This window comes from Bos indicus x Bos taurus, chromosome 20 (assembly GCF_003369695.1).
Source record: "Bos indicus x Bos taurus breed Angus x Brahman F1 hybrid chromosome 20, Bos_hybrid_MaternalHap_v2.0, whole genome shotgun sequence".
Taxonomy (NCBI): Eukaryota; Metazoa; Chordata; class Mammalia; order Artiodactyla; family Bovidae; genus Bos; species Bos indicus x Bos taurus.
In genome coordinates this window covers 193,398-215,265 of record NC_040095.1, presented here as the reverse complement: position 1 = coordinate 215,265, position 21,868 = coordinate 193,398, and the positions used below count along the sequence as shown (strand labels likewise).

The 21,868-nt window shown below is 40.8% G+C and overlaps 1 protein-coding gene across 1 annotated transcript in view; it reads left to right on the top strand.

The window, feature by feature from the left end:
• The first annotated feature begins 1,496 nt into the window (after positions 1-1,496).
• Positions 1,497-21,868, top strand: part of PANK3 (pantothenate kinase 3) — a 28,032-nt gene continuing 7,660 nt past the window's right edge. Inside the window, exons 1-6 of the mRNA XM_027520611.1 lie at positions 1,497-1,846; positions 8,000-8,352; positions 12,510-12,763; positions 14,737-14,913; positions 15,865-15,988; positions 20,674-20,799. Coding sequence (XP_027376412.1) covers positions 1,819-1,846; positions 8,000-8,352; positions 12,510-12,763; positions 14,737-14,913; positions 15,865-15,988; positions 20,674-20,799 — 1,062 coding nt within the window. The 5' untranslated portion in view covers positions 1,497-1,818. The remainder of the gene's footprint in view (positions 1,847-7,999; positions 8,353-12,509; positions 12,764-14,736; positions 14,914-15,864; positions 15,989-20,673; positions 20,800-21,868) is intronic.

Genomic DNA, 21,868 nt, shown 5'->3' with positions numbered 1-21,868 from the left:
ACTCCAGTACTCTTGCCTGGAAAATCCCATGGACAGGGGAGCCTGGTGGGCTGTAGTCCATGGGGTCGCTAACAGTCGGACACGACTGAGCGACTTCACTTGCACTTTTCACTTTCATGCATTGGAGAAGGAAATGGCAACCCACTCCAGTGTTCTTGCCTGGAGAATCCCAGGGACGGGGGAGCCTGGTGGGCTGCCGTCTAGGGGGTCGCACAGAGTCGGACACAACTGAAGCAACTTAGCAGCAGCAGCAGCATTCCCAAGGAGAATCAAAGAGATGAAGTAATTTGTCCACATTTATAATCAATTTGTAGAACCAAGAAGTGAACAAGTTTGAATTTTTAATCATTATATTTCAAAGGGTGATAAGGATTAAACTTAAGTTAAAATTTAAGAAAAGCAACTTGTAAAGTGCTATCTCTTCGTATCTGCTCCCTAAATGATGGTTTGTGTCCCTTCCAGTTCTTATTCACAATCCTTGTCATAATCTCCACAAAGAAGGTGCAGTAAGGCTCAGTCCTCCATTGCCAACTCTCAAATCATTTACTGCCACAATCACTAAATTCCTGATCAGCTAATTGGGGGAGGGGAGGCCAGGAGAAGACCCTCCCCCGCAAGCTGTCCCTTCCCATTCCAGAGGACTCAGAACCTAGAAGGCACAGGGGAAGGAGTGCAAACAAGGGCATTTTTTTCTCTGGAAGTTAGTCTTCCCTTTGGAAGAAGGGAGCTGAGGGGACATGGAACCACAGCAAAGGGCGCCTTCTCTGCAAGTGACAACTTCTCAGATCCTGTCTCTTCTTCAAAATGAGTGATAAATAATTGCACACACTTCACAAAGATACTGAATTAAATAATTCCCCCAAAATGCTTAGCAGAGTGCGCATGACTGTTGGTAGAATGGTTACTGAATGGTAAACATTCAGTAAATGGTACTTATTATTGTTATTGCCATTACTATGACTCCCATCATCATCCCAACTCCAGCATTCGAAGTGTCTATTAAGCCAGCGGATTTCTTCGTGAATAACTTTAATTTACAAATGTATTCAGCGGTATTTTTTAAAGAGCGACTCTAGAGCCCTGTACTTATAGCGTTTTTTCTGGCACACTGACCACATTTTCTGCCTCCAGGGGAAGTCTGCAACTTGCAGGACAGCCATGACAGCACCAGCAAAGAGTTCCTTCCCCTTCTCTCTCCCCTGCGGGGCGAGGCTAGCGAGCTGGACTTCCGAAGCCCGCCCACATCAGTCTCCATTGGTTGCCTCATCGCTGGCGTGATTAAAGCCCCGCCCCCTTCTCTCTGGGACCACTCTGAGGCCACCTCCGGAAGGGCAGGGGCCTCGGAGGAGGGCCCGCGATGCATCCTGGGTTTTGTAGTACATCTACAGGACTGTAGCCTGAGAGTGGGTCCTCGCCACTCGGGAAACTACAATCCCCAGCAGCAGGGCGGAGAGCGGAGGGAGTGGGGGCTTGCATCACGTGGGAGCTGGGCCTGGGCGGGCTGGTTCTCCGTGCGGCGGCGGCGGCTCAGGGGACCGGGGCCTTTTGTTTGGAGCGGCGGCGGGGGCCCCGGATCGGCGAGGCCGGCGGCCTGCCCCTACTTGCTCGGTCCCGGCCGCCCCTCGAGGGGGTGGGGGGCCGCCCCTTGGGCCGGGCCTAGCTTTAGGCGCCGCCGCCCCGCCCTTGGCCCGCCCAGCCCGGCCCGAGGGGAGGAACTGGCCCGGCCTCCCCGCGCGGCCCAGAGCCACCTCTGGAGTCGTAGCTACTGCCCTCCGCGCGCCGGACTAGAGGCTACCCCTCGCCCCTCAGGCAGACGCCATGAAGATCAAGGATGCCAAGAAACCCTGTAAGATGGGGGTTTGGGTTCGTCGGGTTGGGAGAGCACGTCAGGCCGCGTCTCGAAAGCCCTTGGCCGGGCGGCCTGCTTCGAAACGGGTTGCTCCCGCCGGCACCGCGCGGGATGGGGGCGGAGGGACGTTTTCAGCACCAGGTTCCAGGCTCTCTTCCCATCCCCCTAAGCTCGGCTGGCGAGCACTTGCCGCCCCCCCTGGCCTTTTCTCGCACTTCCTCCCTGAGATCTGGGAGGTGCAAGCGGGAATTTTTGTTTCGGGGTTTGGCAGGCAAGATTAGAGCTACCAGTCCGCGTTCCCAGTTTCCTCTGAAGTAAAGCTGCAAACTGGTGGTCACGGCTGTCAAATTGCGCGGGGACATTCATAACTTTTTTTTTTTTAATCTTTGAGTTTTTTGCTTGTGTCCTTGAAATCCACGGTTCCCGGGAGTTGTCACTGTTGTTACAATTAGAGCTTTTAAACACACGTGCGTGTAACCTGCCGGTGGGTGATTACCATAGTGTGTTTTTATTTAGAATGACAAATAGTTCTTCGTTGTTAAAAGAGCAAAACTACCGGTATTCCCGCCACTCAGAGCAGACCTCTAAGAATGTTTTGGTGACTACTCATATACAGATTTTTTTAAGACTATAGAGCATGTACGTAAAATTTTTTCCCCTATATTTAAAGAGAGTAGGTCGCTTTTATTTGCTTCCTTTTATTTTTAGACTATTTAAAACTTCTATAAATGCCTTATTTAATCACTCAGCCATTGTCATACTTGAAATCCATTCTTCAGGGCCACTAGGAATACGGGATGCATGCTTCTGTCTTAGAAATGTATTGGTATTTTGCCACTTTACAGTGTCATTTGATTCTCCTAACAGTTCTAGGAAATCTCTTGCTGTAAAAACGGAGCGCGATCTTGCCTTTTACCGCCCCTCCGGTTTTTTGAAAACCTCCGTGGAGAGTCAACATACCAAAGCTCTCTGAAATCTGCTTATTGTCATTTAAATGTGAGATAATTTAGTTTTAATTTAATGCTGAGGAAATTGAACTTACTGGGCACCGGAGTAACTTTTCCGAGGCTGCACCGACCTACTCTATGCTAAATAAGGTTCGATGCCCTCGGGCTCCTGACTCATAGTCCTTCGTTTTTTTGTTTTTTGTTTTTTGTTTTGCACCTGTAGGGCATAGTCTGAATACTTAAGGAAGCACAAACCTTTCTGATCTGGTGGTTTTATCTGCCAACTAAAACACGTTTTTTTTTTTTTTTTTAATGTTTATTTGGCTGCTCTGGGTCATCATTGCAGCTGGGTCTCAAGTTTCCCAACCACTGGTTGGACCCTGGCCTGCTGCATTGTGGGTGCAGAGTCTTAACCACTGAGCCACCAGCGAAGTCCCCTAAAACATTTTTTAAACAATGATTTTTTTTAAAAGAATGGTAGATAAAGAGTTCTCCTTCATCAGTGTATACAATAGTGATGTGAAGGCTTTAATGACAGTAATATAGAAACACTTCTAATTTAACATTTGCTAAATCAAATGAATCTTAAACAGATGCTGTAAAGTAGAACAGTTGGACATCTTCCTTCAACACATACGTTTTCTCAGCCTGTTTTAGAATTTCCATTTAGGAAAGTGAGTTGAACCTTGACAAGCATATATTCTGACCCCGTGGTATTTTATTTTTGCCACAACAGTTTGATTACTTAGATTGGGCAAACTTGTAATCAGGTGTGGATACCATCTCTGTCAAAGGTGTTTCATATTTAGCAAAGATGATAATTTAGAGTTTATAAAATAAACAGGTTTGAGGACTAATAACCTATTTTTATATGTTTATTTTTTTATCTTTTAACTTTTTGTAGTGGGGTATAACCCTCTGACAAAGTTGTGGTAGTTTCTGGTGCACAGCAGAGCAGCTCGGCCATTCTCCCCCAAACCCACCTCCCATCTAGGCTGCTGCATAACGTTGAGCAGAATTCCATGCCCTATACAGTAGATCCTTGTTGGTTATCCATTTTAAATACAGCAATGTGTATGTGTCCATCCCAAACTCCCTAGGAATCCCTCTCCCCCTTCCCTGGCAACCATAAGATCACCTAGTTTTTTAGAAGTAATTTACTTATTACTACATTGTGGTACGTTGTGAGACCATTAATTATGCTGAAAAAGTCAGTTAATATGATTTAGAAGCCTGAAATAACATTGCCAGTTTCTAATATGCAGAAGATGACTTTAGGTCTACTCAGTTCTTTACAATAAATATAAAGAACGTCTTGTTTTTGTGCCGTGGTAAAGAAAGTATTTCAACTATGAACTGTTGTGGATACATACATACATACATACATACATACATACATATATATATATATATATATATCTGGAAAGTATTATTTCTTTTCTTTGTTTTTTGGCCCAAGCTGCGCAGCATGTGGAATCGTAGTTCCCAGACCAGAGATGGAACCCTTGCCTCCTGCATTGGGAGCTTTGAGTCTTAAGCACTGGACTGCCAGGGAAATCCCTGGACAGTATTTCTGATGTTTCAAACCACTCGGGTTAGCTAAAGAAATATTTATTTTGTTTTGTTTTGAGTTCTTGTGTAGGGCTTCTTTCTTTGATTATAACTTTAGTGAGCACCTGGTACGTAAGGCATGTGTCCATGCGTTGCGTTGTTTACTCCTTAGAGGGGCACTAATAACTCAGAGTGTGTCTCATACTAGGTAAGCAAGTGACTTTGGTGTGGCACACTTCCTTAACAGATAAGTGTTAGAAAACATTGGGTTTTTTGATGCATCACTAATAATATACCAGCTTATAAACCACATGCATGTATTTAAGCAGAAAAGAAGAAAAGGAATTCATCCTGTAGATTGTATAACTAAAGGGTGAGCATTTGAAATTGTGTATTTAACTCCAGGGGAAGGATGAAGTGAAACATTAATGCAAGTTTTTTGCTAAAACCAAAACGATGGCAATATTTGCTTTACCTTTACTTGTGTTCTTCACTCTACTTAAATAATAGGTAATAAAGGTCTCAACAGTGGTGGTCCTCTGTATCTCAGCTCATGTGACTTTCTAAGTTAAGGGTCAGCCTTTGTTTTGGTTACCTGTATGGCATGCAACATGATTAACAAGGTGATAATAAAAGTTTTATATATAAAGGAATTCCCTGGCTGTCCAGTGGTTAAGATTCTGGGCTTTCACTGCTGTGGGCCCAGGTTCTGTCCCTGGTTGGGGAACTTAAGAGCCCACCTGCTGCAGGACAACTAATCCCACACCCCGCTGTGAAGACCCCGTACAGTACATCCCCCCGCCCCTGCCCCGTTTATATGCATATTATAATGTGGTGCGGTATAGGCTTGTATGCGTGCTTTGCTGATCCAAGCAGTCAGATACCTGAAGGTTCTGTCAAGACCAGAGAGGGGTATGTAGCATATGTGTGCTGTTTGCTTCTGTGTAATTTGGCCTGTTTATAAACTGAGTCACTACTTAGGAAGAATCACTTCAAATGGATGGTAAGGTGCAGTTGAAGGTGATAGTTTCTGATATCCCCTGAGATGTAACTAATTTATCAAAATGGGGGATATCTTCTGAAGCTTGTCTGAGGAATTATAATACTGAAGGTGTGAAAATGGTTTATTTTCTTAGTCTGTCTGAAAACAGCACTTTTATTTGGAATGATTCTTGGGAAGAGTGAAATGCCTTTTATTCAAGAACTTGAGCCATATCTGGAATTAACTAGTGCACGTGTCCAGTTTAGAATTTTGTTCCTTAAAATAATCCACTAATGTTTTGAACATTTTCAGCTTTTGCCTTCTCTTTCTGCTAAAGAACAATTAAATCTAGTTTGGCATAGTATCCCTTTGGGCAAAAATCTACATGGGGCCAGTCTCAATTAAATAGCTTTTTAATGCTTCTCCCCTACCCTTACCAACACTTAAGGAAAGACCAAACTTTTATTTAGTTAGTTAGTTTTGGCCACACCAAGCAGCTTTTTGCTTTGCTTGGTTCCCCAACCAGGAATTGAACCCTGACCATGGCAGTGAAAGCTGGGGATCCTAACCAGTAGGCCACTAGGAAACTCCTGCACAGCTTGTTTGGAAATGAACAGTCTGCCCTTGTGGCTAGAATATCTTCTGTTTAATTATCTGAAAAGACATTCAGTTTTCTTCTTTTGCATACATAATCTGCCTGGTAGGTAGCACTCTGCTTAAGGTGGTTCTGGATATTTTTGTTACTTATGGGGGACTGATAGAGCAGTTCTCTTGGGCTTAGGTCAGAAATAGAGTAGAAGCTCCTGTTTTTTGGAGGGTCACATAAACAGATCTTGAGAGATTCTAGGAAATGCTCAAAAGACTGGAGAAGGTAATGTTTATTTGCCATCATCAGAGGAGTTATTTATATTTATAGATTGTGTATTTTGTTCATTAGATGTGTATTTTGGTTCTTTTTTTTCCCCCCACCTTGACAGTGGAGAGAGTTATTCCCAAAAGAATGAGAAATGCTTAGGCTATATGTAGGAAGTAGGATGCTTTTGTACTGTAACCTACTTTTAACCTGTCCCTAGGCTAGAAGCAACAAAGCTATTGATAGATTTGCCTGATTTCTTTAGAAAGTGATATTTTTCTTACCTCTTGAGCTATCAGTAGGCCTGTGGTTGTACTTAACTTTGTAGTTTTATTGTAAGTAAATAAACTTTAATTTCGTGGCCATTCTCCCTCTCCCTTTGGTTAATGACAAAGTAACCAGCTTAAATATTTGCTTTAATGGCAATGGCAGTTAGATCACTTGCTAGAATGAAAGGAGTGGATCATAATTAAGAACATGTATTTTCTGTATTCTGATGGCCTCCTCCATACTTTTTGAATGGTGATTGATTCTCTGGCATAAGGAAATAAATTCTAGAACTCTGCTGAACTGAAGGGATCTCTGCAAGAAAGCAGGGAGCTATCATGTTCTAGTTTGTATGTTATGGTTACTAAAACATCATGTTCTGCATTATAGCGTCTCCAGTTACCCCTCCTTTAAGAGCTGACTCTATTTTTTTTACTGATTTAAGATGGCCTCCATTGCTAGCCACCTGACAAAACAGAGAAAATTTAGTTTCTTCAGCATCTTAGTTGTTTATACAAATCTATAGGTGACAAGAGCATAGTGCCTGAACAGAGAAATGTACAGAATCCTTTCTCATTGAGTTGATGTTCCCAGTTTCTAACGGTACACTCATACCAAGTAAATATAAATGCTGAAGAAACAGAGTGGAATTTTAGAGGGAACTACTTATCCTTGACAACTTATGCGTAATGAACTGTTAAATACCTGCTGTTAGGCATTTTGTAATCTATGTATCTTAACTATGAAATTAGTTTTCATTCACCGTCATGATGATTAAGATCCCAGAGAAGAGAAAGAGACCTTAAGGAAACTAAGGTTTTGACAGGTTAGTGGTTTCTCCAGTGTCAAACAGCCCAGTTAGTAAGAGTACCAAGTCCCAAGTCCAGATGATGCTCCCTACCCGAGTGTGCCTATCTCCAGGTAGGTTTACCTTCAACGTTATCAACAGCTAATTTTTATTAACCAGAGGCCCTTAAAGAAGCCTAGTAAGTTTAATGGGCAAAGGAAAAAGTTTCTTATAAGGAGGTTCTTTTCTCTTGGGTTACTTGACATGATTCTAGACCAATTTTATTACATTAAAATCTTTTTAGAAACATTTTCAAAAGGTGATGACATACTACTATTAAGACAAAATTGGTCCTATTTTTTGTCTTAATCTCCTGGAGCACATGATAAGTATATAGTAAATGAAAAGAAATGCCTACTTGTGACAGGTGTGTGATGTATGGTTTCTGCCATACATCAGCATGGATTATCCATAGATATACATATGTCCACTCCCTCTTGAGCCTCCCTCCCACCCCTCTAGATTGTCACAGAGCAAGAATTAAAAGGTCCTTGGGATCCAGGAATCCTAGGTTTCAGGGTTTTTAGAAAATGCACAGAGTAACACTTTGAAGGGAAAAGGGTGAGTTGCACATGGAAGATGTGTCTTACCTCATAAGTTGACTGAGTGCATGGTTCACAGTAAATAAAGTTTGTGGTTAATTAACTAGTTCCTCATTTGTATTTCCAAAATCAAGATATATATTTTAATTTTTTATCCACAGCTTTCCCGTGGTTTGGCATGGACATCGGGGGAACTCTGGTAAAGCTATCATATTTTGAACCTATTGATATCACAGCAGAGGAAGAACAAGAAGAAGTTGAGAGCTTAAAAAGTATCCGGAAATATTTGACTTCTAATGTAGCATATGGATCCACTGGTATTCGGGATGTACACCTTGAACTGAAAGATTTAACACTTTTTGGCCGGAGAGGGAACTTGCACTTTATCAGATTTCCAACCCAGGACCTGCCTACTTTTATCCAAATGGGAAGAGATAAAAACTTCTCAACATTACACACGGTGCTATGTGCTACAGGAGGTGGTGCTTACAAGTTTGAAAAAGATTTTCGCACAGTAGGTATTTCACTCAGAGGCAAAAATTGATACCCGTTCTCTTCAATTTTTAAAATATGGGGCCTGGTTTCTGTCTGGTATGTTCCTTGGACTGGTCCTCTGTGCTGATACAGAGGAAGTATATATTATTGACTTGCCCCCCCCCCCCTTTTTTTTTTTAAATTTGTATTAGGATATTTGCTTTACAGTGTTGTGTTGTTTTTTGCCATACATCAGCATTGATTCCCCATAGGTGTACATATGTCCACTCCTTCTTGAGCCTCCCTCCCACCCCTCTAGGTTGTCACAGAGCACCAGGTTGAGCTCCTCATGTTGTACAGCAAATTCCCGCTGGCTATCTATTTTACATTGGCAAGGTAAAGAATCCGCCTGCCAGTGGAAGTGATGCAAGAGATATGGGTTCAGTCCCTGGGTTGGGAAGATCCCCTGGAGTAGGAAATGGCAACCCACTCCAGTATTCTTGCCTGGAAAATCCCGGGGACAGAAGCCTGGCAGGCTATGGTCCATAGAGCTGCAGAGTCAGAGGCGACAACACACACACAGTGCACGTGTTTCATTGGAGCTCTCTCAGTTCTTCCCACCCTCTCCTTCCCCAGCTGTGTGCACAAGTCTGCTCTATCTGTGTCTGTATTGCTACCCTGCAAACAGATACATCAGTACCATTTTTCTCGATTCCATATATATGTGTTAATACATGATATTTGTCTTTCTCTTTTTGACTTAGTTCACTCTGTAAAACAGGCTCTAGGTTCATCTGCCTCACTCAGTTCAGTTCAGTCGCTCAGTCGTTTCCGACTCTTTGCGACCCCATGAACTGCAGCACGCCAGGCTTCCCTGTCCATCACCAACTTCCGTGTCCATTGAGTTGGTGATGCCATCCAACCATCTCACCCTCTGTCATCCCCTTCTCCTCCTGCCCTAAATCTTTCCCAGCATCAGGGTCTTTTCCAACGAGTCAGCTCTTCACATCAAGTGGCCAAAGTATTAGAGTTTCAGCTTCAACATCCGTCCTTCCAATAAACACCCAGGACTGATCTCCTTTAGAATGGACTGATTGGATCTCCTTACAGTCCAAGGGACTCTCAAGAGTCTTCTCCAACACCACGGTTCAAAAGCATCAATTCTTTGGTGCTCAGCTTTCTTTTTGTCCAACGCTCACATCCATACATGACCACTGGAAAAACCATAGCCTTGACTAGGCGGACCTTTGTTGACAAAGTGCTTTTCAATATGCTGTTTAGGTTGGTCATAACTTTCCTTCCAAGGACATGGCTGCAATCACCATCTGCAGTGATTTTGGAGCCCAGAAAAATAAAGTTAGCTGCTGTTTCCCCATCTGTTTCCCATGAAGTGATGGGACCAGATGCCGTGATCTTAGTTTTCTGAATGTTGAGCTTTAAGCCAACTTTTTCATTCTACTCTTTACTTTCATCAAGAGGCTCTTTAGTTCCTCTTCACTTTCTGCCATATGGGTAGTATCATCTGCATATCTGAGGTTATTGATATTTCTCCTGGCAATCTTGATTCCAGCTTGTGCTTCCTCCACTGATCAAATTCTTTCCTCCTTGTGGCTGAGTAATATTCCATTGTAAATATGTACAACTTAATTTATCCATTCATCTACGTGACTTAACTTTTGATTGAACCATTTAAAAACCTTTATACAGTGAGTAAAAATTGGCCAGAGTTGGGCCTGTTATACATAATATTTGGTAAAATCTGGTAAGTTTAGGAACTGCTACAAAGTTACAGTAGACATAGACTCCAGTGAATTTGGTAGTGTGCAAAGCCAGATATAAATGGGGCTTGAAATATTTGCATATTGTTATTCTGTGTTTGCCTGGTTTTTTGAGTATTGATCTAGTCATCTCTCCTAAGGACACCCATCTTCCCAGACTCCAGCTAAAGTCTGTATGTTTTGATTAATAGACACCTGAATGAAGTTCCTGTTACCCCTTTTTTTCTTGGGTTTTATATCATCAACCCCACCAAATTTGAATCTTGAAGTGGGGGGAGGGGGTCATTTGGATGTGGCAAGAGGATTATGCAAGTATTGATTTCTGTGCTGGTAGGGGTTTGCCAAGATTCCAGTCCTTCCCATTAGAACAAAGATTAACAAGTTGATACTTAGATTTACTGAAATTTGTTTTTCTTGAAAATATGCACGCTGCTGCTGCTGCTAAGTCGCTTCAGTCGTGTCCGACTATGCGACCTCATAGACAGCAGCCCACCAGGTTCCCCTGTCCCTGGGATTCTCCAGTCAAGAACACTGGAGTAGGTTGCCATTTCCTTCTCCAATGCATGAAAGTGAAAAGTGAAAGAGGACCATTTAAATATGCCTGTGAATTTCTCAAAGTCATGTAAGAAAAATCTATTAATAGAGCATAAATGATCACTTATATGGCTCACAGAAGTGAATACCTTGTAATTTGGGGTAGCTTAAAAGTCTATAAATTTTTACTAAAAATTTTTTTTTTTAGTAAAAAAAAATGATGAGTAGTACTGATTTGTATTCAGTTTATTGAGTAATCTGACCATAAATTACATGAATTTGAAACCAGTTTGTTTGGATGTGTGATACTTAATGGTTGCCAGTGTTCTTGCCAAAAGGAGTGTCCTTGAAGCCACCTCTTGTCAAGCCATTGGAAATACTGGTATTCAAATTGGAGAGTTCTAATTTTTCTTAAAAGAAATATAAGTATTTTCTAGTGATGAGGTTTTATAATATTTGTTTTTGTTGGTGTTCAGTCATTTATTAAGTTAATATTTGAGCATGTAGTATTTATTAGGTTATTGTGCTAGACACTGAGAACTCAGCTAGGAATAAGACACAGACTAGGTGTCAAAGAGTACAGTTTCCTAGACCACATGGTTAAGTGAATTACAAATAGAAGTACAGTGCATTATGATTAATACTATTGCTATGAAAAGAGATGCCATGGGAACTCAAGGAGGATACCTGATAAGTATCCTCAGGAGTGATACCTCATAAGTCCTTAGAGAATGGGAAAGCATTATCAAAGCTCAGATCTTTTATAGCAAATATAATCTACTCTTTACTAACCAAAAATGAATTTAATAATTTCACATTAGTACTGAAACTATAATATAAACATAGGAAATTAAGGTATAACTGATTAATTTTGTATATCAGTAAGTAGAAGTAGGTAGATTCTCTGGTAGGGTCACACGGGAGGGCATAATGAAGTAGTTAGATTTAGATGCTTGTATGGACATAGATTAGGGCTTTCCAGGTGGCTCAGTGGTAAAGAATCCTGCCAGTGCAGGAGACGCAGAAGACACAGGTTTGATCCCTGGTTCGGGAAGATCTCTTGGAGAAGGTAATGGCCACCCACTCCAGTATTCTCACCTGGAAAATTCCCTGGATAGAGGAGCCTGGCGGGTTGTAGTCTGTGGCATCACAAAGAGTCGGACAGGACTGAGCACCTGAGCACCCACTTACGTGTGTACATAGATCTTAATTTCTAAAGCCACACATGCTAGATCGATACAGTAAATTTTATTGGAGAATCAAATATGTAAGTGGTGTTGCTATTGTGATATTACACAAGATAAAGTTCCAAACAAAAGTGCAACACTTCTTAGTTTATATGACGGTTGCATTCCTTGTAAATTTAGGATGTATTTAAAACCGTGTAAAAAATACCTTGTATTTATACACATAGATAGATAAAACACTTGTTTACATAGGCTCAGGTTATTAAAAACATTTTCCTACTACTGTCGGAACAAAAATATCTGTCAGAATGTTCAAAGATAATGCAGAAAAAGGGTTAATTCTTTGTTTTGCACAACTGCCCGCCCACTCCAGATATCTGGTACCCCACCCAAGTCCCTGCCCACTAAATGTTAGTTTGATTCTTCCCTCCTCCCCATCTTGATGAAAACTAAAATGTCCCGACAGGTTTTCAGAATGCCTCTAGAAGTAATACTACCACTCCTGAGAACCACTGGACTAAATGAAGCCCCTAAGAGATTTTGGGGCTTCAAAATCTCTTACAAAAGAAAGCAAGTAAAAATGCAGGGGTTGTAGCTGGTTTTGAAGTTTTGTGAAGTACATGAAAATTATATACTTAAGTATTTTGAGTGCTGTTCTTTGTTCACTTTATAAAACTTGTTTTGGGGTTTGTTTACAGATTGGAAACCTCCACCTGCACAAACTGGATGAACTTGACTGCCTTGTGAAGGGCTTGCTGTACATAGACTCTGTCAGTTTCAATGGACAAGCAGAGTGCTATTATTTTGCTAATGCCTCAGAACCTGAGAGGTGCCAAAAGATGCCTTTTAACCTGGACGATCCCTATCCGCTCCTGGTAGTGAACATTGGTTCGGGAGTCAGTATTTTAGCAGTCCATTCCAAAGACAACTATAAACGAGTAACCGGAACAAGGTGGTAGCATTTTTGTTCTTAGAGCAGCATTCATATTGTTTTATTCTTAGAAATTGTGAAATTTATCTATCTATCTATATGGTAGCTTCATCAGAAAAAGTGTATTATGCAATAGCTAGAAATGTAGAGTAAAAGTTGTAGTGTTGCAGATAGTACTGTTTTATAAGGCATGTGTGTAGACTCAAACTAAAATCATGAAATGTTTGTATTGGTTAGTGTCAGTTGTCATTAAAATTTCCATAATGAAGCATGAATTTTTATCTGGAATGATTCCAATAATACTTCCATTTTCCTAAACATTTTTCTCATTTTTATATAGATATATTTAAGCCTAAAGCTTACCACCTGCTATTTGATTCATAATAAAGTGCAGAGTATTTGGGGTTTCCCTAATGGCTCTGTGGTAAAGAATCCACCTGCCAACGCAGGAAACGTGGGTTTGATCCCTGATCTGGGAAAATCCCACATACTGCTGAGCAACTAAGCCCATGCACCACATTATTGAACCTGTGCTCTAGAGCTTGGGAGCCACAGTTGCCGAAGCCTGCGCACTAGAGCCGGTGCCCCGCATCAGGAGAAGCCAGCACTGTGAACAGCCTGTGTGCCACAACTGGAGAGTGGAGCCCGCCGTCCCCTCTGTGGTGTTGCCCATGCAGCAACACAGACCCAGTGTAGCTGAAAATAATAGTGTTTTTTTTTTTTTAAGTTGAAGTATTTAGCAACCTTGTAATTAATTCAATAGGATGAATTTAACATGAGTTCTTACCTGGTGGCTCAGATAGTAAAGAATCCGCCTGCAATGCAATTTAGAAGAACCAGTTCAATCCCTGGGTTGGGAAAAATCCCCTGGAGAAGGGAATGGCTACCCACTTCAGTATTCTTTGCTGGAGAATTCCATGGACAGAGGAGCCTGGTAGGGTACAGTCCACAGGGTCACAGAGTCAGACATGACTGAGCAACTTTCTTTTTTTCTATAATACCTGAAATATAGATGTGAAATGAGATTTTTAAATTTACCTTATGATTCTAATATGTACTTCATCAACTTTTAAGGAAACTTGACGAAGATAGATTTTAGGATTCTTAAATTAGGTTGTTTTGTGGCAGCGAGGGTGTGGGAGTGGAAAACACTTTATTTTTTGGCCTCTTGGTGTAACGTGAAATCTTAGCTCCTAGACCAGGGAACAAACCCACGGCCCCTGCTTTGGCAGCACAGAGTCTTAACCACTTGACTGCCAGGGAAGTCCCCAGAAAAACTTGTAATTTCAATATAGTACGCCTATTTGAATGGTACTTAAATTTAATTAGTATTCTATTTCTATGGTGACTGAAAATCTACCTCCATTGTAACTCTATGCCAGAGAATTACAGGGAAGTATTACCTACTTAAGTCAATTCAAAAAGATAGAAATTCAGTCTGTTAACTAGATTCCAACAGTGATTCAGGAGTAGAATCTGTTAGAAATTCAGGTGAGATTAAAGGAGCAAAGGTTTTGATTTTAAGGATTAGAGAAACACGATTTCATTTTATGAGCATATTCAAAGAGTATTAAAACCAAGTTAATTTCTGTCTGTAAATGATCTCACTGTATTCATTTCAGAGTCATGTAAATGTTTATGTGTTGACTTAGAGTTACAATTTTCCTTTTAATTTGTGTGGTGCTAACTTTTTTTTAAACACTCGTTTTTCACGCACACAATGACGTGCGTTTTCAGCAGTTACAGTGTGCAGTACCAGGTGAAGACAGAGACACAGAAGGTCTCCCGTGTCATGTTGTTTCCACAACAGGATTTTTTTCCTTTGGTTTATTCTTTGATCTGATAAGTTTGGTTTTGCTTTGCATTTTTCTTAGGTTTAGTAAATGTTTTCTATTCATGTGTTTAACTGAATAAGTGAGTGCTCCATCCTTTTACATTGGAGAAAGAATGCAGTGTGTAAATGCAACTTACCACATTTTGTTTGTTTTCTTTAGCCTTGGAGGGGGTACCTTTCTGGGTTTATGTAGCTTGTTGACTGGCTGTGAAAGTTTTGAAGAGGCTCTTGAAATGGCATCGAAAGGTGACAGCACGCAAGCTGACAAACTCGTCCGTGATATTTACGGGGGAGATTATGAAAGATTTGGTCTGCCTGGCTGGGCCGTGGCATCTAGGTAAATTTAACATTTACACTGTAATTAAGCTTGCTTACTTAGGTTTTAGAAAGCAGTGTATCAGGAAGTTGTAAGGGGGCTTCCTTTTACCCAGTTCATTTATAAGTTTTGAATATCTGTGTGATTTCAAAATTAAATTTACATTACGAAGTCTCCCCTCAGTGCGCTGTAGGAAACTTCTATTCGTTCTTGAGTATCCGTCTAGTGTTTCTCTATGCAAATACAAATACATATCCTTATCCTCCTCTTCTAAAAGGTAACTTTTAGAAGATAACGTTAAAATGCCATTATATAGCATTTTATAGCATACAGTATACAGTTCGCTCCCCTTACCATGGTCCTGCACCTACACAATCAGCCATCCTCAGATTAAAAATATGTCCCGAAAGTTGCAAAAGCAAAATTTGAATCTGCTGTGCCTGGGCAGCTATTTACATAGTGCTTATATTGTATTAAGTAATATGGAGATGATGTGTATATATATATATATATAGGTTATATGGAAATACTACATCATTTTGTACAAGGGACCTGAGCATCTATTGATGTTGGTGTCCAAGGAGGGTCCTGGAGCCAGTCCTTCATGGATAAGAGGGGTGGTTGTGTCGTCTGGAACAGCAGTATTTCCTAGTCTGTTTGCCTGCTCCCTTACCTCTCTCTCTCTTTTTCCGCCTCCGTCTTCCTCTTTGTCCTCCCTTTTCTGCGTCCCCTCCTTCTTCTCTCTCTTTCATGAATAGCTTCATGGTGTTTCATTGTGTGACGATCAGTTTGATGTATGTTTGGGTTGTTCCCAGTGTCTGCTATGTGCAGGTCCTTGGGTCATTAAGTAACTTTGTACATGTATACCTTATTTTGCACATGTGTAGATTTATCTGTAGGCTATAGTTCCAAAATGTATGAGCTGTTGCTTGTTAATCAGCAGGTTTGATTTTGTTTTTCATTTCTCTGCAGTTTTGGGAATATGATTTATAAGGAGAAGCGAGAATCTGTTAGTAAAGAAGATCTAGCAAGAGCTACTTTAGTTACTATCACCAATAACATTGGTTCTATAGCACGAATGTGTGCTGTTAATGAGGTAAGTTTTTTTAATTACATGAAAAATGTGAGTTGGAGTTTTCTGTACATGTAGCAGGATTCTTAAGGAGGCCTCTAGGATTTAGATCTCTTAATCCATTAAATCCCAAGGTACACTAATATATATGTTACCTGCCCAACTGTGATACTTCATTTAAAGGAGCAGATCATTCAAATCGGAAATTAGGACAAAGAGATATTTACATTTATCCAGCAACCTTTTCGGAAATGTATGGCCTAAATATCTTGAAATCGTAAAAGAGAGATTCCCCCTAAACAGTAAAACATTTTGAGGTAACTAAATCCTGAAAGTGTGGGTGCTTTGTGTTTTTTCTTCCTGTTAATGTTGCACTTGATGAGAACTTGGAGGTTCCTTGCTGCCCTCGGCTTCTTTACAGTGCTGCCTTGTTGCATATGGATCAAGCAGCATTGTACAGGGCTATGAAGGCGCTGAGGCTGCTCTGCACATGACACTTGAGTGGTGGACACGTACAGAAAGCATGTACTGCTGGGTTTACCTCATAATTGGTTATGTTTGTTAAAGAAGATCGTACAGTTCTGCCTTCATGTGGTAGGTGTATGTGCCCATTTAGTTGTTGTAAATATAGTTGGAAATTGTACTTTATGAAGGACTTCTTCATTTGTTCACTCTTTCGTTTATTCATTGAATAAATATTTGCAGAGTATCATTTGCCAGGTATTATTCTGGGCACTTGAGGTAAATTAGTGAAGAAAACAAAAATCCCTGACTTTGTGAAGCTTACAGCTGTTCTAGTGATACAGTAAATAAGCAAATTGTTTAGTATTAGGTAGGAAATGCTATTTTTTAAAAAGGGAAAATTACGGACTTTCCTGGCGGGTCAGGTAGTTAAGACTCTGAGCTTCCATTGCAGGGAGTGTGGGTTCAATCCCTGGTCAGGGAATTAAGATCCTATATGCCAGGTGCAGCAAAAAAAAAAAAGAGAGAGAGAAAATTAAACAAATTAAACAGAATTGTGAGTAGACCAAAGATTGGCAGAGGACAAATTAAGTAATTAGGTAGTTAAAGGAAGCCTTTGTTGAAAATGTGACTCTTAGGCAAAGATTTGAATAAGGTGAGAGAATCATGGGTGCAGATCTTGGGGGATAGGGAGGCTCCAAGAGAGAGAACAACTATGCAAAAGCTTGAATTAATGCTCTGAATTATTCCAAATTTAAAATCAGAATTCTGTCGTTTAAGTTTCTTTATAACAGTGTAGTAAGTTAGTTGAGGGAGCTACTAGCAGGTGTTTTAACCTAAAGTTGGGAAATATTTCACTTTGAGGGGCTGACAGTAATCTGGGACCTTTTTTATTAGCTCTTTCAGGTCCATTTTTACTGACGAATTAACAGTAATTAAGGCCATACACCACAAGACACCAAGTCACAGGTTCCGAAATACTGTGTTTAGTTGCTCTGTTACATCCAACTCCTGTGACCCCATGGCCTATAGCCCACCAGCTCCTCTGTCCATGGGATTTTCAGGCAAGAATATTGGAGTGGGTTGCCATTTCTGACCCAGGGCTTAAACCCTCATCTCCTGCATTATAGGCAGATTCTTTACCACTGAGCCATTTACCACTTTACTACTGAGTTCAGTTCAGTCGCTTAGTCGTGTCCGACTCTTTGTGACCCCGTGGACTGTGGCATACCACACCTCCCTGTCCATCACCGACTCCTGGAGTTTACTCACACTCATCTCCATTGAGTCGGTGATGCCATCCAGCCATCTCATCCTCTGTCGTCCCCTTCTCCTCCTGCCCTCAATCTTTCCTAGCATCAGGGTCTTTTCCATTGAGTCAGTTCTTCGTATCAGGTGGCCAAAGTATTGGAGTTTCAGCTTCGACATCAGTCCTTCCAATGAACACTCAGGACTGAGCTCCTTTAGGATGGACTGGTTGGATCTCCTTGCAGTTCAAGGGACTCTCAAGAGTCTTCTCCAAAACCACAGTTTAAAAGCATCAATTCTTTGGCGCTCAGCTTTCTGTATAGCACAACTCTCACATTCATACATGACCACTGGAAAAACCATAGCCTTGACTAGACGAAGCTTTGTTGGCAAAGTAATGTCTCTGCTTTTGAATATGCTGTCTAGGTTGGTCATAACTTTCCTTCCAAGGAATGAGTGTCTTTTAATTTCATGGCTGCAATCACCATCTGCAGTGATTTTTGGAGCCCCCAAAAATAAAGTCAGCCACTGTTTCGCCATGAAGTTATGCGACTGGATGCCATGATCTTAATTTTCTGAATGTTGAGCTTTAAGCCAACATTTTCACTCTCCTCTTTCACTTTCATCAAGAGGTTCTTTAGTTCTTCTTCACTTTCTGCCGTAAGGGTGGTGTCATCTGCATATCTGAGGTTATTAATATTTCTCCTGGCCATGTTGATTCCACCTTGTGCTTCTTCAGCCCAGGATTTCTTACGGTGTACTCTGCAAACAAGTTAAATAAGCAGGGTGACAATATACAGCCTTGACGTGCTCCTTTACCTATTTGGAACCAGTCTGTTGTTCATGTCCAGTTCTAACTGTTGCTTCCTGACCTGCATATACGTTTCTCAAGAAGCAGGTCAGGTGGTCTGATATTCCCATCTCTTTCAGAATTTTCCACAGTTGATTGTGATCACACAGTCAAAGGCTTTGGCATAGTCAATAAAGCAGAAATAGATGTTTTTCTGGAACTCTCGTGCTTTTTCAATGATCTATTGGATGTTGGCAATTTGATCTCTGGTTCCTCTGCCTTTTCTAAATCCAGCTTGAACATCTGGAAGTTCACAATTCACGTATTGTTGAAGCCTGGCTTGGAGAATTTTGAGCATTACTTTACTAGCGTGTGAGATGAGTGCTACTGTCCGGTAGTTTGAGCATTCTTTGGCATTGCCTTTCTTAGGGATTGGAATGAAAACTGACCTTTTCCAGTCTTCTGGCCACTGCTGAGTTTTCTAGATTTGCTGGCATATTGAGTGCAGCACTTTCACAGCATCATCTTTTAGGATTTGAAATAGCTCCACTGGAATTCCATCACCTCCACTAGCTTTGTTCGTAGTGATGGTTCATTAGGCCCACTTGACTTCACATTCCAGGATGTCTGTCTCTAGGTGAGTGATCATACCATTGTGATTTTCTGGGTCATGAAGATCTTTTTGTACAGTTCTGTGTATTCTTGCCACCTCTTCTTAATATCTTCTGCTTCTGTTAGGTCCATACCATTTCTGTCCTTTCTTGAGCCCATCTTTGCATGAAATGTTCCCTTGATATCTCTAATTTTTTTGAAGAGATCTCTAGTTTGCCCATTCTGTTGTTTTCTTCTGATCAGTTCTTTGCACTGATCACTGAGGAAGGCTTTCTTATCTCCTTGCTATTCTTTGGAACTCTGCATTCAAATGGGTATATCTTTCCTTTTGTCTTTTGCTTTTCGCTTCGCTTCTTTTCACAGCTATTTGTAAGGCCTCCTCAGATAGCCATTTTGCTTTTTTGCATTTCTTTTTCTTGGGGATGATCTGATCCCTGTCTCCTGTACAGTGTCATGAACCTCCATCTATAGTTCATCAGGCAGTCTGTCTATCAGATCTAGTCTCTTATATCTATTTTTCACTTCTACAGTATAATCATAAGGGATTTGATTTAGGTCATACCTGAATGGTCTAGTGGTTTTCCCTACTTTCTTCAATTTAAGTCTGAATTTGGCAATAAGGAGTTCATGATCTGAGCCACAGTCATTTCCTGGTCTTGTTTTTGCTGACTGTATAGAGACTGTACTGAGCCATTGGGGAAGCCAGTCAAGGGCATAGTTTTCACTATTCACAAATTCAGTATGCAAAAATGTATACTCTATTATTGTGACAGTAGATACAGATTTTCTGGAAATTCAAACATTGCTTTCTCCATCAGTGATTTTCTAATCTTAGAGGTACCTAAGGAACCAAATTAAAGAGTGACTTGATGGGTTAGGCCGGGTACAGAGAATGCTGGAACCCTGGGAATTGGATGGCTATGCCAGAATTCCAGTCCGTGTTATCTCCAGTGCTAAAGTTCTCATATTATTGCTGAGCATAAGCTGCAACATGCTGACCAGTTTACAGCTTTTTTAAAAAATTAAACACCTCTGAAATACTTTCTTTGGTTTGTCTCCTTTTGTCTCATCAGTAATGTTTCTCCAAATTACTTTCTTTGCTAGATGTATTATTTATAGCCATTTTCAATAACAAGTCTGTCTCTAGATCATTTAGCTAGAGACTTTCTAAACCATTTCTGTTTTGATTAGGCTTTAGTTTTTAGAGCAGGTTTAGGTTCACAGCAAAACCGAGTGGAAAGCCCAGAGTTCGCGTGCAGCCTTGACCCGGCGGATGCACAGCCTCCCCCGCTCTCAGTGTCCAGCCCAGTTTGGTCCGTTTGTTGCAGTTGGTGAACCTCACTGAGAGTCCATAGTTCACTTCTGAGGTCACTCTTAGTGTATATTCTGTGAATTTTGACAAGTGTAGTGACTTGTCCTGAAATAATTTTTTAAGTGTTCAGGATGATGAAGGCATATAGCAGGAATGTAGAAGGCACTAATAAAAGGTAGTAATTGTTTATATTTGTAAATAGATGTAAATACTCATCTGTATTGTATTGTAAAATCTACCTGATAATTCTTTTTTCAAGTTATTTTCCTCCTCCTTTTCTTTTAGAAAATAAACAGAGTTGTCTTTGTTGGAAACTTTTTGCGTGTCAATACTCTCTCAATGAAACTTCTGGCATATGCACTGGACTATTGGTCAAAAGGTCAACTGAAAGCGTTATTTCTGGAGCATGAGGTACGATAGGAAGAACCAAGTTTTGTGAATTTTAATAGCATGCTTTTGTATACAGGTTTCATATATTGTTCTTTGCCTGGTACTTTTAAAGTAAAGTATAAAAATGTGATTTACCTGAACAGTGTATGGTTCCCGCACTTCAGTTGCGTTCGGGGGTGGGGGTCACTGACACCTTGCAGGCTTCCCTTTAGGATGAGAATGTCACAGTTCTGACCAAGAGAGAGCAGTGTCAGATCTGTGAGCTCATTAAATTCTGGGACTGCTTTTATACTTAGTGGATTTGTTAAATTGTTTTGTTTTTTTCTCCCTGAGAGAACAAATGTTAAATATGAACAGTAAAAATACATATATAATTTAGTAATGAAAATCTCTTTATTCCTCCCACCACAACCTCACCCCTACCTCCAGAGGTAACCTCAACCACTGTTGACATTTTTGGAGTTCATTCTTTAAGATTTTTTTTTTTTTCTTTCACTATACCCAGTTACTTTCTGACCTGGCCAAATACCAGTTCACAAAATGTTTTGAATTATGTAAACGTACCTTGAATTGGTTTGTTTCTGATCAGTTAGATACTTTATTAATCATCTTCATAATACAGATTCTGAGTGTCTGTTCTGCTCTCACGAGCTCCCATGTGTTGTTGCTGTAGCTCTTGCTGTACACGTGAGAACGGGCACTCCTGTGCAGGTCCACCTGGCATGCCCTGTGCTGTTGGCAAGCAGAGCCCCAGGAACTTTGTTCAGGAAAAGCAAGGAGAGCACAGAATTGCCATAATAGTCCAGGAAGCTTTAATAACTAGAAGTCACTGTTTATATATTTCAGAGGTCTATATCTTGAGAATACAGGCTTTAAGAAAAATTTTTTTTCAGTAGCTGATAACAGATTGGTAGCTTTCTTCTTTTTTTTCTTTATTTTTTTTCTTTAAGTGTATAAACATTTGTTAGAAAGTTGGGGAATTCCCTGGTGGTTCAGTGGTTAGGCTTCTGAGCTTCCATTGCTACAGGCACGGGTTTGCTACAGGAACTGGGATCCCACAAGCTGTGGAGCAGCAGCCAGGAAATAAGCT